At 42.2% G+C, this 16915-nt stretch overlaps 1 protein-coding gene across 5 annotated transcripts; it reads left to right on the plus strand.

Annotated features, from left to right (window-relative positions):
- The first annotated feature begins 369 nt into the window (after nt 1-369).
- Nucleotides 370-16024, plus strand: srfb (serum response factor b). Of its 5 annotated transcripts, none has more exons than XM_077729310.1 (8): nt 370-1452; nt 4395-4661; nt 10997-11237; nt 12138-12302; nt 12482-12592; nt 13527-13724; nt 13859-13960; nt 14569-16024. In XM_077729310.1, the coding sequence occupies exons 1-8, from the start codon at nt 835-837 to the stop codon at nt 14604-14606; spliced, it is 1740 nt and encodes a 579-aa protein (XP_077585436.1). In that variant the 5' UTR covers nt 370-834; the 3' UTR covers nt 14607-16024. The 5 variants fall into 5 exon arrangements, with proteins under 5 accessions (XP_077585436.1, XP_077585433.1, XP_077585434.1 ...); XM_077729307.1 differs by having other exon boundaries at nt 13859-13935; XM_077729308.1 differs by having other exon boundaries at nt 12141-12302; nt 13859-13935.
- The last annotated feature ends 891 nt before the right edge of the window (nt 16025-16915 follow it).

Genomic DNA, 16915 nt, shown 5'->3' on the forward strand with positions numbered 1-16915 from the left:
CTAAGTGTCCATAAATTCTGCAAATAAAATGTAAGGTTGTCCCCAAGTGCTGACCTAGAATCAATAAACACATTGCAACATTTAAACAAAATGCCTTTCAAAACATCAGCCCAACAATATGATTTCGACAGAGATTTAATGGTTAGTATTTCTTAACTAGCAAACTTGAACGTTTTGTGTTTTAGGTGCCTCTGCCAGAATGACGTTGTAGGGAGCGCAACCATGTTGGTATTTATGTTAATGACGGCCTTCTCGACCAATAACCGTGAGCCTATGATAATCCTCAACCAATCCGGGTGCATCACTGTGACTCACCAAATAAGGAGCGACAACACCATATAAGGAAAGAGTATCTCTTTATAAGGAGGAAACTAGTCCCTGTGCTGTCGTATTACTCCGTCGGTTTGAATGCTAGCCCAGAATATTGATTATTTAATTATTATAAATCGCGAAACGTTGCTTGCTGAGTCTGTGTGAGAAAAGCATGTTTTATTAGGTCGATCGCCAGTTAGCATTTGCGCTAGTAACAGTTCATAAGCCGGACTACGTGCTACAGCGGAGCAACATGGCGGGCGCTTTCCGCCTTTCCTTTTTGAGAAAGTGCTGAGAGTTTTTGGACATTAGAGGAGGGCGAAGCGAACTGAGGCGGCTTGCGAAGGTCCTTCAAACGGCATCACTTGGCAAAGTTTGTTGCTCATCTTTCCCGATCTCCGTCGAACTGTCAACGGATCCGCTTTGTTTTCATTGTGTAGCCCGGCCGTGCATGCGGTTTGTTTGTCATTAACAAAATCCAGCTTGGTGGGCTGGTGTCAAACAGTCGCGCGACTGATTAGAATGTTACCGAGCCAGGTTGGGTCGGCACCACAGGGAAACGCGTCATCTTCGGCTTCCGTCGTCGGCGGGATTCGTCCCGTCTTGATCCGATCTGGGCAAGCTTCTGTCGGTGAGAGTGCGATCGGGGCAGGGCGGCACGGAACCAGAGAGGCGCTCGGGATGCTGGGGGCGAACGGTCCAGGGGGTCCGCGTGGTGTGCGATCCGGCAACGGGACCGGCGTCAGCCCCCTCCAGGCCGCCATCCAGGGCAGCATGGTGGGTCTGAACGCGGGCTTGGTGCTGCCTCACGGCGCCAGGTTCGACCCAGAGAGGGAGAGTGTGCCTCTCTGCAGCGGATCGGACAACGACTCTGACTCGGGGGATGACGACGACCCGGTGGCTACGATCGGGGACAACAGGAGAGGGGTGAAGCGGGAGAGAACCGAGCTGGAAGCGGTAGCCACGGGTCAGGAAGTCGGGGGAGTTCCCGGAGCCTACGGCCTCGTTCCCGGGGGAGTAGCGGGGGCCAAGCCGGGGAAGAAGACACGTGGGCGCGTCAAGATCAAGATGGAATTTATTGACAACAAGTTGAGGCGCTACACCACTTTCAGCAAGAGGAAGACTGGCATCATGAAGAAGGTGAGTCACAACATCTCGTGCTGCAGTCCTTTTAATTGACAATCGCTTGGCCTCCTTTGCTGTCACATTGTATGTACAAGAACACCTTTAGGCTTTAGGTACTATGTATGCTCCATACTTAGGATGGCTTGCAGTGAAACAAAATTGCACTATGACTATCAGATTGATGTATAATATGTTGCCATCAACATTATATGGAGCACAGTTTCTGTATATCTGTTTAGATAGGTGTACCCTACGTTTGGATTTGTGGTCATGAGTGCAATTGGTGACAAGTATAATGCAACTCTTTAATTGAGCTAAGATCAATCTTTGTATCTGCATTTACCTACATGCATGATTTGGAAAAATTGCAGGTTTCCCAAGCAATCAAATTACAATAACAAAACAATGTACCACCTGTAGCATGCTGTTTTTTTCCCCCAATGTTAGATGTCAGAGTACAAGGAGGAAACCCACGCACGCTGGCAAGGTGAAAACATGCTGCAGCCAAGATTCGAACATTGAATCTTGGTAATGTGAGGCAGACTTGTTAACCATACAAAAAACTAAGAGAGTGCATGACACTTTGAAGGATCCTGTCAGAAAATTAATGCAAGTACAGCAAACTCCTCACAGAAAAGCCGTTGTCCCGATTTAAGGCATCTGAACGAACCACTCAATCAGCGTGCTTGCTAAACCCTGCAATTACACTTTTGAAAAATTACAGTTTAAATCCAAGTCGTGTACATTGAAAACTATTTGTAACATTCAGTGAGTGAGGGCCGGACAAGAAACAGGTGTCAAACAGACCTAGGGCAAATAACACTTCTATTTATGACCACTGCGCCCGCCAACCATCACGCACATTCATATACACTCCCTTCTTCTTAAACGATGCTTCCAAACTCACCATGATCGACCTTGACTCTAGCTTTTATGACTTTGTGTGCGAGAGACACAATGCAACGAAGCCCTTCAATGCAGCGAGTCGTTGCTAGGACAGCCTTCGGTGCACAGTCTGTTCTCGGTGGTGCCGAAGCAGTGCGCTACTCGCAGGCGGCGGCCATGTGGCGGGCAAAGCGGCATCAGTCCTAGAGGTGCCAACAGCTGACTAAACCCAGGAGACACGCACAAACCAGAGGACTGCCTCATGTCCTCTGTGTGTTGGTATGTCATTGTGTTGTCCACCAAGCTAGAGCTTCCCCTGCTCATCAACTCAGTCACACATATTATTTTGATACTCCTGCATTTTAGCCTGATTATACACACACGCACGACATAGCCTGCTGCATTGTGCACGATTTGTTCTTCTATGAATCTCAGATGGTTGTCGTGGAAACTGAGGTTTCTTTATGTAGGCTCTTGGAAACATGAACATCATTTGAAATGCTGTGAGTTCGGACTGTCGTAAAGTGATGTGTAGATTACAAAGATAAATGTATTTTGACGAATACTTGGTCAAGAGGATTACGGCATGTTCAGGCTTGCCCAATTTTTTTCAGAACAAAGCTTATGTCACATACCTATTTGCAGGTGCCAGGCATTATGGGAAATGATGTTTAGTTAGCATGACCGACCCAAGGGCACAACAATCCTGTCAGATCATGCATTCTTATTATTATTTTGTATATTAAAATAAGGAATGGTATGTTTTGAAGAAATTTTCAAGCTCGTGCTGCAAACAGACTATCTCCAAGTTGACGATTTATTCATTGTATGGTCTGGCCGTTGGCCAAATTTCAGTTGATGCTTGACACTGCTCCTTTTGCAGAGCGAGATTGATCTTCTTGCTTCATCCATCTTCTGAGCATCTTTATTTTCCCTCACTCCAATAAATTTTGCAATGTGCCCACGAGATCTTTGAGCCAACAGCACTGGGGTCATTACATCATTGCATTGATAAAAGTACTATGCTCGATGGTGTGCCTCCATTACGCTGTAATAAAACAATTTAGCTAACTGCCGCGCTGGTTCACATCGAGTGTAACAAGATGATGGCGACGGCCCGATCCCTTGGCTTTATCACGCACATCCTCCACATAAGTGGTGACTCATTTAGATTTAGAGGCTCCTTCAGAAGTTGATTGTAAGTGCAGTCTCGCTGTGTTTTAACTCATTTGTGTGTCGGCTGACTGGACTCTGTGTCTTTCTGATGCATTATATATTATGATAATGCAGAGTGCTGGTGGCCGTGCAGTTTTAAGCCAATCATATTCTGCCTTCAGGCTGGCCCACTGTCACTCCCCCGTTCAGTGCAACCTGCTGCCCGACTGCAATCACTCTCTCAACAGTATCACATGCTCTATTCTGGATGTCTTATCTTATGTTATTTTGGCTTCATTTACACGACAAGTCACACTTGACTGGAAGGCTATTTTTAGTTTGGCAATGTTTTCTTAACCTGGATGTTTGATCCAGATGTTCACCTTTGGGGTCTTGACATCCCGCCCTTAAAAGTACAATGTCACAATGTTTTTGTTTTTTTTTGCAGCTACTACAAGAAAAGGGAAAAAACATGCACAACAAAATTTCAAAAAGCAAGTTTTCAACCCCCTCATTCAAAGCACTCCACAAATTAAACACAAAATGTACACCTTTAGGATAGTCCTCCCTATTTCATTAAATATTGCCTTTTTGATTTTTACTGTTCAGGAAGGCCCTAAAGTTCAAGCCACACCAAAGGTTTATAAAAGAAGAAAATACACCATTATTGAATTGGTCAAAAACCATACCTGGGCGTTGTGTATACGGTACTTAAACCAATGTTGCCCATGTTTCAGCATGGCCGATTATCCAGGCCAAAGACACCATTCTTGAACTTAATCATTTTCATTGCTTTGGAGTTTATCAATGATTTCCCTTTTTGTCACCATACAAAAGAAAAGAACTAGTTAGACTGAAGATTTGCATATCTGAAAAAGCGAATGCAATGTTAATTTGGACCCATCTCATCCCACCAGGCCTATGAGCTCTCCACCCTGACAGGAACCCAAGTCCTGCTGCTGGTAGCCAGTGAAACGGGTCACGTCTACACTTTTGCCACCCGCAAACTCCAGCCCATGATCACCAGTGAAACGGGAAAAGCGCTGATCCAAACATGCCTCAACTCGCCGGACTCGCCGCCCCGTTCGGACCCATCCACGGACCAGCGCATGAGTGCAACGGGCTTCGAGGAGACAGACCTCACCTACCAGGTGTCTGAGTCGGAGAGCATGGGCGACACTAAGGTGAGTCATTAAAGCTCTGTTTCCACCAAGTAGTATAGTTTGGTATAGTTGGATAGAGATTTTCTTTCTCATGTGGAAGCTACTAAATTAATTTATCTGTAACTAAAGGGTGGATCTAGACACTGAGATGCAGGATTACCTCTAAACTGGTTAAAGTCCAGTTTGTTTAGAAGGAAAGAAATCCCTTAGGAATGGATTATTCATCAGAAAACCTTTTGACTGTACAGACATTTTCTTTTCATCTTAAAATGTCAGCTGCAGCTAATAACAGCAAAAACAGGCAGATATTATTTCTCTTTGTTTATTTAGGGGGGCTTGGTGTAAATTCCGTTCCTCATGTTGAAGCCTAATCCCAATAGTCATAATTTGGTGCTGAATAAAGAATGGCCATTTTTTTTAAACTTAATTTCATATTTTTTTGTTGGGTGAGGTGAAATAGAATATCTACGGCCATCAGTAAAACCCTGGATTTCTAGCCCACTCCTCTCACAGTATGTGTTGGTCTGGGTAATTCATAACTTAACCATCGAGATATGTCGACTCCCTCAGGAGGATAGCCATGCCACATCAAAGTAGATGTGAGTCATTCCTTCATTATTCATGCTGTATTATTATAAAGTAACTCCTGTGGGTTTGCAGTAAAGGCTTAATGAAATAACTAGAAACTGATACGTTATTGATGAAGAGCAGCCAACTTGTTTTTCTTTTTCTAAATTGTGATGAGTTGGAAAAACTGAACCTTTTTTTAAATTAAAAAAACAAATCTTAGTCTAAGGGTAAAACAAGAAATGCTGAATGTCTTCCATTTTTGTTCCTGGTATTCTTTTTAAAAAAAAATTTATTAAGCAACATATGCGTTCACTGTTGGCGTCAAAACTTTCAAAATATTTTTAAGATTTTTAATGGGAAAAGTAATGTTTGGTGGGATATTGTTCTACTTAAGATTTAATAAGTGCATTAAAATTGATGCCCACAAAGCGCTTTGTAAATTAATTGGTTGAATCGCCTTTGGGTGTGAGACCTCCTAAGCACCGTATCACTTGTGAAAATTTTAAAAAGTTCTCAACTGGGGTTGAGGCTGATATGGAATCGGTGTGCCGTGAACCCCGCTGACCTCCCCTCCAGGAAAGACTTGTAACACTGCTTGAGATAAATCAAAGCAGATCTGGTTTGTGTTAGGGTGAGAAACACGTAGTCTGCTATATGAAGCGCCTCCATGTTTATCTACTTTAGCTATGGACGAGACACAGAGCTGCTAAAATCAGTTCGGTGTCTCCAAAACATCACCCTCACTCGAGAAGCCCCTCGGAATAATGATAACATTTATTTTTAATGGGCACCCTGAGGATTTCACACCCTTCAGCATTTTTTAATCTTTTTCTCAATATTACATCATTACCAAATTGACTAATCTGACACATTAGCCCAAGTGTTACACTAGATTTTAGTAGGCATCAAATTACATGATTATGTATATTAGGCGTATCTTTTGCATTTTTGAATTTTGCCTCTTAAGGGCAAAACATCTAAATTGAACCATGCTGTAACACCATCCATAGATACTTAATCGGTGGAGTAGTTTCATCGTCATTATTGAGGGCAGGCAGCTAGAAAGCGAAAATAAACACACAGGCTTATGTTTGCTTAGCCCGTTGTTGTGCTCCGGACACTGCCGTATTACACTGCAGTATTCTGCAGTAGCCCCTTTTTTTTCTTTTTATTTTTATAGATTCAGAGAAAAATACAGTAGGCCTTCAATGCAGTCTAGAAAATAAAGTGCTGGGTGGATACACTGCAGTGAAAAAGCAGCAATTTTCTGTTCTTTGCATTGAATCAGTTGTCTAGAGCCACCCTTTTTAAATGTGTACCTGTTTGGTTCATGCAATTACACAAATACAGATAAGTTATTCTGGTATTCTTCACAAGATTTGAAAAAGACTTTTTAAATAAAAAAAAAATGAACTAAAGAAAAGTGTGTACAGTACAAATTGTAATCAAACTACTGCCTGGTGTAAACAGGCTCTAAGGCTCTAAATTTACAAGAGTGATGGATTAATCTATTAATGTGTGTATTGTTCTTTGTAACTTTGAGCTTTAGCATCTTGGGCTTTTGACTTCATTCATTCATCTCTTGCTTTGGGCTTTTTCTGCTTTGGTTTGGTGAAAGACTAACATTTAGCCTGCGTTGCCATAATTGCAACTACCCATACCTAAAACCTAATAACCAATTCCAACCACCCATACCCACAACTTCATATCCAAAAAGACCTTTTAGCTGATCCTTTTCAAGATGTATTTTTTTTTGGTTGGCAAGAAGAAAGTGCTTACACAGGTCCTCCAAATTTCCCCCCTTATTTTTTGTTTATTTATTTATTTTTTTATCATCCCAGCTGTTTTTTGTCTACAGTCGACTCCAGGGACGCTGCGTCTCTGACTTACAGGGACAAAGTGCACCAACGATGCCCCTTGGCTCATTTCCTGAAATCAGGCAGTCATAAAAAGAGGTTTCCAGGGAGGGCGAAAGGAGTAATGGGATCTCAAATTATTTCATATGATAAAACCTGGGATCCTTCCTCTTTAAAATGTGAGCCAATAATGACCACAAAAGCCGAAAACGAATTATGTCCCCCATGCGGCTGAATTTAGCCTTTAGAAATGATTATTAACATCATAACCATCCCACACATCTTTGTCGATGACAGCTCGGCTGGCTACAATTTCATAGCAAAAAGACAGATTCATTGCTAAAATGAGGCAATCCCACAATAACTAAAAAGAAAAATTCTGCAAGAATGTTTCTAATTCTTGTTCCTTAGAGTATTTTGACAAATGCAAACCGCAGACATGTTATTAGACCACCTGGGGAATCCGTTGGAATCAGCTCTCCTTTTATTTTTCATCATGCAATTGCAATTATTATTCCTCATTTCCCACTGGATGGCCACAGATTGCTTTGAGTTGCAAGGGAAGCTATTAAATTACTCAATAGATTCCCTCGGTTGTATGCACCTTCGTGCCATCACGTGCCGAAGCCTAGATTTTCCCTAGTGTTTAGACGGATTAATTTGTCCAATGGACGGTGGACAATGGACACGCTCTGGCCTGTTTAATTGCGTGGTGTTTTTCTAAGGCTTTGACTAACTCGTACATACTCCGTCAAGGATGGGAGACCAAGCTTTGCATGTTAAGCCACTCTCATGCCCGCTCTGCTCATTGATAAAATTTAGATTGTGCCTGTTTCCATATATGGTATGGTTTCCCTGCTTGCTGTCTTGGCGTGAGGCCCCTCGCATTCCTTATAAGCTGCAGCTGTCTTTGGAGTCCTGTGATTTCCCCACCTCCCACCAACCCCACCACTCGTATAGTGATACGGAGTGTGTATGTCCATACGAGTGGTCGCAATGGCTTTATTTGAGTGATCATTTGTGGCCCACTTGTGAAACTGACGCAAAGTTTTGATCAACATGTACATCGGCCAGCAGTATTTTAGGCGCCACCTATGAGGCTTTGTCCAGTTATTGCCAGAGTTCATTTTCTGCATTTAAACATCAGATTAACTTCAAAAGCGAATGGTCTTCTCATTTGGTAATAGGCAAAGATCAGCCAAGATGTTCCAGCATAATGTGTCTTAATGTGTTTGTAGAAAGGCCCTAACATTTTATCATTCGTAACTTCAAGTCAGACCTCGGTTCAGAATAAGTTAAAAAGATTAAGTGTATAGGGTTTGGTCTGTTCGATGGTTTTTTGCCATTCTTTTGCTCATTGTACCGAAAAGCAAGGGATTAGGCATAATGAGGTGTGTTAAGAAACTAAGAATCTATATAAGAAGCTATCCGTGAAGTAAGTGTAATTTGATGTATAGCTGCACTTTGACTTGGAAACTGGTAAAATATGTTTGGAGTGGGTTTATAGAAAATCTTTTTATAGAAGGTCTTTTCACACTAGCAGCAACCTTTGTGAAAAGTCCTGGTGCAACGTACAAATATGCCATCACCTGCTCACTAGCGTGACCATATTTGGAAATGCTGACGTACACGGCTGTATTTTAGGAAGTAAACAGCAAGGCTTTTCGTCATCAAATGCTATAGTCCGTTTCTCAAAGTTTTGAATTTTTCATTGTTGCACAACAAAGCCTTCGCTTGGCCTTGAAATTTGGCAGAACACACCTGAAAAACTGCTCTAGGTGAGGCCGGTATCTATTTATCATTGTTCTGCAGTCAAATGAATCACATACAAAAAACACAGTTAAGTGTTATGCCATTAAATAAGGCATGACTCATTAAGGTCATTTAATATTTTTTGTGAACTTGCATCACAAAGTTAAAACTATTCTCAATAGCTTTTTTTTTATATGCGATGAAATGTGGGGACTGAAAAGATTGAGCAAATTGTCGGCGATTTTAAATCTTATTTACCCATTTAGGTTTCCTGTGTGCACCTTTGTAATCTGGCCACTTTTTTATAAGTGGTGATGTCATATAATCGAGTGTATAGTCATATAAACTGTTGAGTCTGTAGTAGGTGGGAGTTGCAGAAAGAAGAAAGCTGTTGCAAAGACTTGTGAGAAAGGCATAATCCGATTGTCTGTTTAGGCATTATGCATTCAATATTGACAAAACAATATCCAATGTGAGGTTTGTTATTTTCACAGAATACCCTGTGATCCGAAATAGCTTCGCAACATACTTTACGCCTGATTATTTAAGCCTTCTAAAACTTTTGTCCCATCAGAATGAGGTCTTTTGAAGATGGCTTGCTGATACTCGCTTCTATGGACTTGGTCAGGTCGATTTAGTTTCTTGAGCGTTTGATGGGGAAGAAATGACCGTTATGTCAGACAGCTCAAGCTTACATGCAATCACACACCAACACACACACACAATCTCCCACCCCTCCACCTCCTTATTTTACAGCAAGCAACTGGACAGGTCAGCAGTCATTGGCTGCACCTCCTCCACTTGGGCTGCCTTGCCTTTTTTAGCAGTCCCAAATGGAGCTGCAAATTCCATGTTGCTGGCAGGGTGACAGCCTGGGAGATGGGATCCAGCAAATGGGAGATTAGATGAGGGCCGGCCAGCCAGCCACCACTACACTGTACAATGGGTTGTCCAACCAACAACAGTGCGGTCTTCCAGCCGTCACCTTAAACTTTGAATGAATGGTTGGTTACCAAGAGCAGCCTGCCGTGACAGTTTTTCAGTGGCCTCAGTTGGCCAGCAAGCGGTTAATTCCCCGGTTGAAGTGCTCAGGTTTCCCGCCAGCTGTCAATACCCTCAGCTGTTTGCACTCCTGTCCCTACAGCCCAGACATCTCGGTCTGCCTCACACTAGCGCACTCTGTGGCACAATGAGAATGAAGGGGTGTGATAAATGCCATGGTCGCCACATTGAAGCTCTCCTAGTACACTACCCCCTACTTCATTTTCAACATCTTAATTGGTTCAAACCTAGTCCGCTGCATGGTTAAACTCATCTGTAACTCAAACAAGAGCCTCATGTCTAAGCAGTGTTGGGTGTTAGGTAGCAAACAGTGGATGGAACTTAGCACAATTGTTGTCCCTGGAAGTGAGAGCGTATGAAAACTGCTAGTTCTTTTATGACCCCCTGCCACGTTGAAATTTGCCGCTGCTGTTTTAGAAAAACTAGAAGTACAGCGGGAAAGGACCTTGAACTCTTAGAGGCCCCGAGAAGAGCCAGAAGCCGCAGATGGACTCCACACTCAACACATTTCTTATGTATTCTTGTGGTGACTCACAGTGGAACACACACGTGCAGCTATGTGTACGTCATGTGTATGAGAAGGCCAGCTTTGATTAATTATTAATCATTTAAGTGCCATCAAATACAAGCGCTGGAGTGTTTGGTCTTTGCAGTCCTGTGATGAACAGATGAGCTCTCCCTTTTACGTGGTTCTTATCAGCTTAAACACCTTATTTGATAACTAAGTCAGTCATAAAGAAAATCAGCAATGCTCTCACTCTCATTGCTCATGTTGACACAGCTCTTTTTGTTTTTTTGTTTTTAAACAAACCTGGTTCCTCTTTGCTAAAATTGATAGTAGCTTTTTCCTATAAGCCAATGCATGCCTTTCCACGGATGAGGCCAGAATGAGCTTTCTCTCTAGAGAGTGCGATCCATGTTTTAAAGTCAAAAATGGCATCCGGGGTGGGAAAACCCCCTCAAATAATTTTGTAAGCAGAGGCCAGAAAATTTCAGGCAGATGGCAGTATAGTAGGTCCAGTCTTTTTGTTCCATTTAAAGTTTCCTTTTTTAAAATAATGTTTACTGTTGCCGAGCCCAAAGACTATTAACTCTATCATCTTTCTATCGCCTCAGGATACTTTGAAACCCACATTCACTGTAGCCAGCCTACCAGGCGGCACTAGCAGCGCCCAGGCCACTGTGCCCACCACCTCCACCAGCATGCAGGTGAGCAGTGGGCCCAACTTTCCCATCACCAACTACTTGGCGCCCGTTTCCGCCAGCACAAGCGTCAGCGCCAACGGCACCGTCCTTAAAACCACCGGTGCATCCACGGGGGTGATGCAGCTACCCGGTGGCTTCACATTCATGCCAGGTATGTAACAAACTCGTTTTCTTTGCACAACATGGTCCGTCAGAACCACACTGGCGTCTTTTTAACTCTGCTGCTCATGGGTAGATGATTAAAATTTAAATGGGAGCTCGCCAACATCTCGGGCCGGTCGTGCTCCTCTTGTCAGGCTGTTTACGTCACGCCACTCAAAGCTAGTCACACACACTCACGGCCTTTGATTTCCACTCTCATGCCGAAATAATTAGGTAAGGGGCACACAATAGACCTGGTAATGAAGGCTGCACAATATGGCCCATAATTAGTCATGATTATTCAGTAAGATGATCAGGACTTGTGCTGACATGAAACAAAGTAGGGGAAGCTACTTCGATGGTTCAAAACGGCTGGTGTAATCATTATCAGTAAAATTCTGGAGTATTCTGCTAAAGGCTACCATATATTGTATATATTATATATTCTGGGCCTAGCCAACTTTGTGGGTAAACATTTTTTTCAAGGGCATCTTAAAAACCCTCAAGGCAATCGAACAAAGCCATTTGAATGAATATTCATTAGGTGCTTAAGACAAATTGAATTGGGTTGTCTTGAATAAATATTATACTATATTGTGTACTATATGGTAAATGGAAGAATAACAAATACCAAGGTAGCAGGAAGGCAGGTATTTTTCCTAAGTAAATCCCAAGCCCACCTTATTATTCTTCTTAGCATTGAATTAAAGGAATATAAAATATTTCCTTTAAATCTCTATTATTTCTGTTTGATGATTCGGGGGGCTGCTGCTTTACGATCTTTACTGCTTCTATTTCTGCCAAAGGTACTTTCCTACCGCAGCATCATTTTCTCACATTTAGTCCTACGCCATTCTGTTCTGTGCGCCTGCCTGTGTGTGTGTGTGTGTGGATGTGGCTGCAATTTCAGCAGGCACTCCTCTCCCCCCCGGCACCCCCACCATTCCTCTGAGCCAGCTGCAGCAACACTCCCTGACCCTCCAGGGGCAGCACGGTCAGACCTTGACCGCCGCCCCTCAACCTCAGCAGGGCCAGCAGGCCGTCTTCCGCTTCCCCGCCGCTGTCTCCCTCTCAGGTGACCTGCTCTGGCTTGCTACCATCACCGCCACCACTGCTACCACTACTGCTCTACCGACTCACTGAATGGCTGACAATCAGGCACCCAAATGCACATGACTTTAACCAACACACGGCTACAGTTGAGATTGTTACACTTGAATGACTCGGTCCACATGTGTGTGTGTCTACTTTTAGGGACGGGTGTCCCTCAGCAGCTCCAGGCAATTCAGGTTCACCCCAACGCCCAGGCTATCTCCAACAGCGAGGGCAGCCCCGAGATGTCCCACACTTCTACGAACTCCACAGGTATACCAAGTCCTTCATTTACCTGGTTAGCAATCCAAACACAAAATTAATCCAACATTATATTATGGCCATTTGACTTTGACATCTGTGTTGTAAACCGTTAACAAATTATTAAATTAGTTGCCTTATGAGGATATATTATGCACCCACCCACCCTTAACTTTAAAACAGTTAGTCAAAACCTCATCCAACATGAATTATTACACATTTGACTCACATTCTTATGCTTTCTGCAATGATTTTTGCCTTGTTTTAAACATCCCACGCATGTCCAGGAAATAGAAATGACCGCTAACCCAACGGGACCAAATCTAATATATGACTTATGCTACCATGGCTACCAGTGTGTATCTTATGTGCAAAATGATTACAGAACAGAAGAACATGTACACCTGTGACTTCCATGTCAGTTTAAATATTAATGGAATTTGTTGTATGTGGCTCATCATCTGGCCAATCACAATAACCATCCCGAGAGGTCTCATTCGTACAAATATGATCAGTATTTTCTTCTAATTTGCTTAAAAATCATAGTCAGTCATTTAGAATGTTTGAGGTCCTAAAAAACATTTAAAAAAGACGATCCAGGTGCTTCATGGCAGCCTTGTCTTTCTCACACTTTGGTCTAAATATTTTTTTAAGTTACTCTTTAACTAAGCCAAGGGTAAAACCTAACCCCTTTTGGATATTTTTAAAGATGCACTTTAACCAGGAGTGTTTAAGCAGTGTTGAGTATGCAAAAGTACTATTTTTAAGCCTTTCTGATACACCTTTGCTATTTAATTTAACTGGAAACATTTTTTTAGGGCTTAACTGTGTGTCCCAAATGGACTTTTTTTTTCCCAATTATTTTTTTCATTTAAGATAAGCGCTACCTGCTGGCATCGCCCCCTTCGCCTCCACACTGTCCTTCATCCGTCTCTCTCTTTCTCAGCTACCGTGAGTCTCCCGGCAACCATCGTCACTTCGACGGTGCCGTCGACGGTGGCAGGTCACATGATGTACCCCAGTCCCCACACGGTGATGTACGCCTCCACGCCGGGACTCGCCGACGGGGGGCTCGCCGTGCTCAACGCCTTCTCCCAGGGCACGTCGGCCATGCAGGTGTCACATGCACAAGCCCATGACGCAGGTAATGGAAAAATAAGCCTTCACTCCTTTCATTTTCTCATACATATTGAAATATATATATATATTGCAAAAGTCATAATGTACCATTGGATCCATTTGCTCAGCCATTGCACCTTTTGCCTCCCCCCTACCCAGCCTCTGTTCCCCAGGTGTTCTTGACGGCCCCCCCGGGCACGGTGCAGATCCCCGTTTCGGCGGTGCAGCTTCACCCAGTACGGCAAGATCTGCATTTTACAAGTGAAACTCCGCTATTCCCTCTGCAACCGGCATGTCACGTGATCTGGATACCCGCTAACCCAAAGAGCCACACGCGGCCAGATTGCGGATGGCACACTCGTGTCTTGTGGCCAAACACTGCCTGCACTTGACTAAACAAACACCCCATCAAAAAACGCATGGAGAGCACATCTCTTGCTTGTAGATGCCGTAATTCTTTGTTGATTTTTTTATAAGGCACCAGTCTCCCCTAAACCTACCTGATAGCAAAGATAACAATATAAAATATTTCACATCAGTTATTGTGAGAAACTCATAGATAGGAAAAATTTAAATATTCCCCCCCACTCTATTTTTTAGGCACGTACACTGCCCACCCGCTTTGCACAAATCACACTGAACTATTGTATTTTTTGGACTGTAAGTCAGACCTCAGTAGCCAAACAATGCATATCAAAGAGGATATATATTCATAAATTCATTCATACATGCGTATGGTCAACCACTGCATAGATGAAACCAACCCATTATTTTTTGTATTTGTTTGGAGTGATTTTTCCCTCAAATTTGAATGAAAAAATAAATTGACATAGGTTAACACTCTTCTTCTTTCCATATTTGTGTTCCAGATGGTGATTGGACCCCAATCGAGCGGCAGCAGCGCTAACCTGACCGAACTACAAGTGGTAAACTTGGACACGGCACAAAACTCCAAAAACGATTGATGGCGGTCAGATAAACCATTTTCTCTATATTTATTGATGCCTTTCTACATCACACTTTTCAATGTGACCTTACTCACAGTGGCGCAAAAAAAAGTATTTAGTCCGACCACACAACTAAATACATTTTTTTTCTTCTTTTTGCTCCACTGTACGTCAAAACACACAATCAAGGGCCTGTCTATGCGTGCGTGTTTATTGCCCATTTTGCGCAAAGTTTTGGTATATATATATAAATATATTCGCAAATGCATCAGACGTATATCGCTACACGTGTCATCAGAATTCTATTTTCTATGTTCGACGGTATTTTTGTGTGCGTGTGCCTTTTTGTTTTTGGAATTACTACATGAACACTCAGTTGGGTGTCACCAAGTGTCACACCAGCCAAAGACATTTATTTGAATGTACACACATACATGTGTGTGTGTGTGTGTGTGTAAATGGAGAATTATGACTTTTGCTAATGTATATAGTTTTTTTCTAAACAAAAAAAGGACAATTGTATTTTAAACCCGGTTTAGTTTTTGTGTAATGGCATGTCGTTTTTTTTTTTTTAATGTTGTGGTTTTGTATGTACATGACTATGACACAAAGAAGTGAATATTTACGTGTATGCTGTATGGGAACTTTTGGATTAATTTGCTGTTTATACTATCGTCAAAAAGGATTTATCAGCTTTATCATGCAGAGACATTATTGTCATGTGGAGTTCAGACTGTTGGTAGATATCCATTGAAATTAGATTGCGCTGAAGCACACTTCAATTGGACATGCGGTTAAACAAGTTGGCGTTTGAAGTACAAAACAATGTGTACATTGTTGTGAGGTTTGACTTTGGCTTCTTTAAGGGTATTTTCATGTTAGTACAGTAACATATTGAAGATTATCTTCCCTAAAAAAATGATTTTGATGATTTTTTTTTTTACTGCCTTATCGGTCAGGCGCTTCATTCTCAGTAAAACTGAGATGGACATTAACCAGGATCGAATCAGATTTTGATATGATTTATTGCCCTTTAGAAAATCATGTGAAAAATGATCTCAACATTCAAAGAGATAGACAGACATATAATTTGTATTTAACACCATAGTGCCTCTCTTTCCTGGGCTAATGTTCTATATCATTACTCACTGTTTTTTTTTTGCAAGCCACCTAAAACAAATGCAGAGCTTGGACACATTTTGACATGCATGAATTCAAAGGTTGTAATTTACTTGCAAAAAAAAAAGGTGTACCAATGTCTCCTGACGCAGGTCAACAAGTCAGTACCCAGTACTACTGATTATAAAGATAATTAGTAAAAGAGTACATTTTGTTTTATTGTACAGATATTTTGTAATAAAACCAGTAATGAATCAAACAGATATACTTTTTCATTGAGATGGATGAAGTAGAACAGAGCATATTGGCCTCCCACCTCTGTGGACCTGGGTTCAAATTCTGGTTTGCTCTGCTTTGTAAACTTACCAAACTTTTCCCACTTGAAGGTACAATAAATTACTAAGTATGATCTGGGAGTGAAAAGAGACAAAACAACAAATACTACTGCTTAATCTTGAAGAGTGGTGGCCTAGTGATAAGTCATCAGTTTCCCACTTATTTGGTCTTGGGTTCGAATCCAAGTGCTTGCAAAGATTTTCCCAATATTATTCAGGTAAATGAAGGAGATAAAAGTAGATGTACTACCATTTTCTCTCATAGGGTGGTGGCCCAGTGGTTAAGTCACCAGTCTCCCACACCTGTGCACCTGGGTTCAAATCCAAGTGCAGGCAAAGATTTTCGCAATATTATTCAGTTAAAAGAATAAGTTCTAATTCTAAGTGTTTAAGTGTATAAGTCTTCAGTAGTGGATGAAGCATTTTGTCCAAAAAATGACTAAGTGTTTCACCCCATTTCCTTGGATAAAACGTTTCAACACCCATGTATAAGTGGGGCACGAGTTGGTGTAGTGGGTTGCACACTCGCCTTTGCACGGAGAGAACGTGAGTTCGCTTCCCGGTGTCGGCGGTTCACTGACCAAGCAAGCGGTCGAGGGTCGGCCGAAGGCCGACCCGAGAACGCCTTTCGCACAAACAGGTCCTTCAACTGTCTTCCGAACTGCCGAAGGCAGTTCGGAATATAACCTTTTGCTGAAAAGTATGACTAAGTGTTTAATATAAATTAAAAAGTTTTTTCTTTTTTTTTTTTCTTCTTATTCCATTTACTGACCTACATGGTGTAGTGACCAACCAAAGGACGACAGCGAGAATCG

The sequence above is a fragment of the Stigmatopora nigra genome, chromosome 12 (assembly GCF_051989575.1).
Source record: "Stigmatopora nigra isolate UIUO_SnigA chromosome 12, RoL_Snig_1.1, whole genome shotgun sequence".
In the NCBI taxonomy this organism is placed as follows: domain Eukaryota; kingdom Metazoa; phylum Chordata; class Actinopteri; order Syngnathiformes; family Syngnathidae; genus Stigmatopora; species Stigmatopora nigra.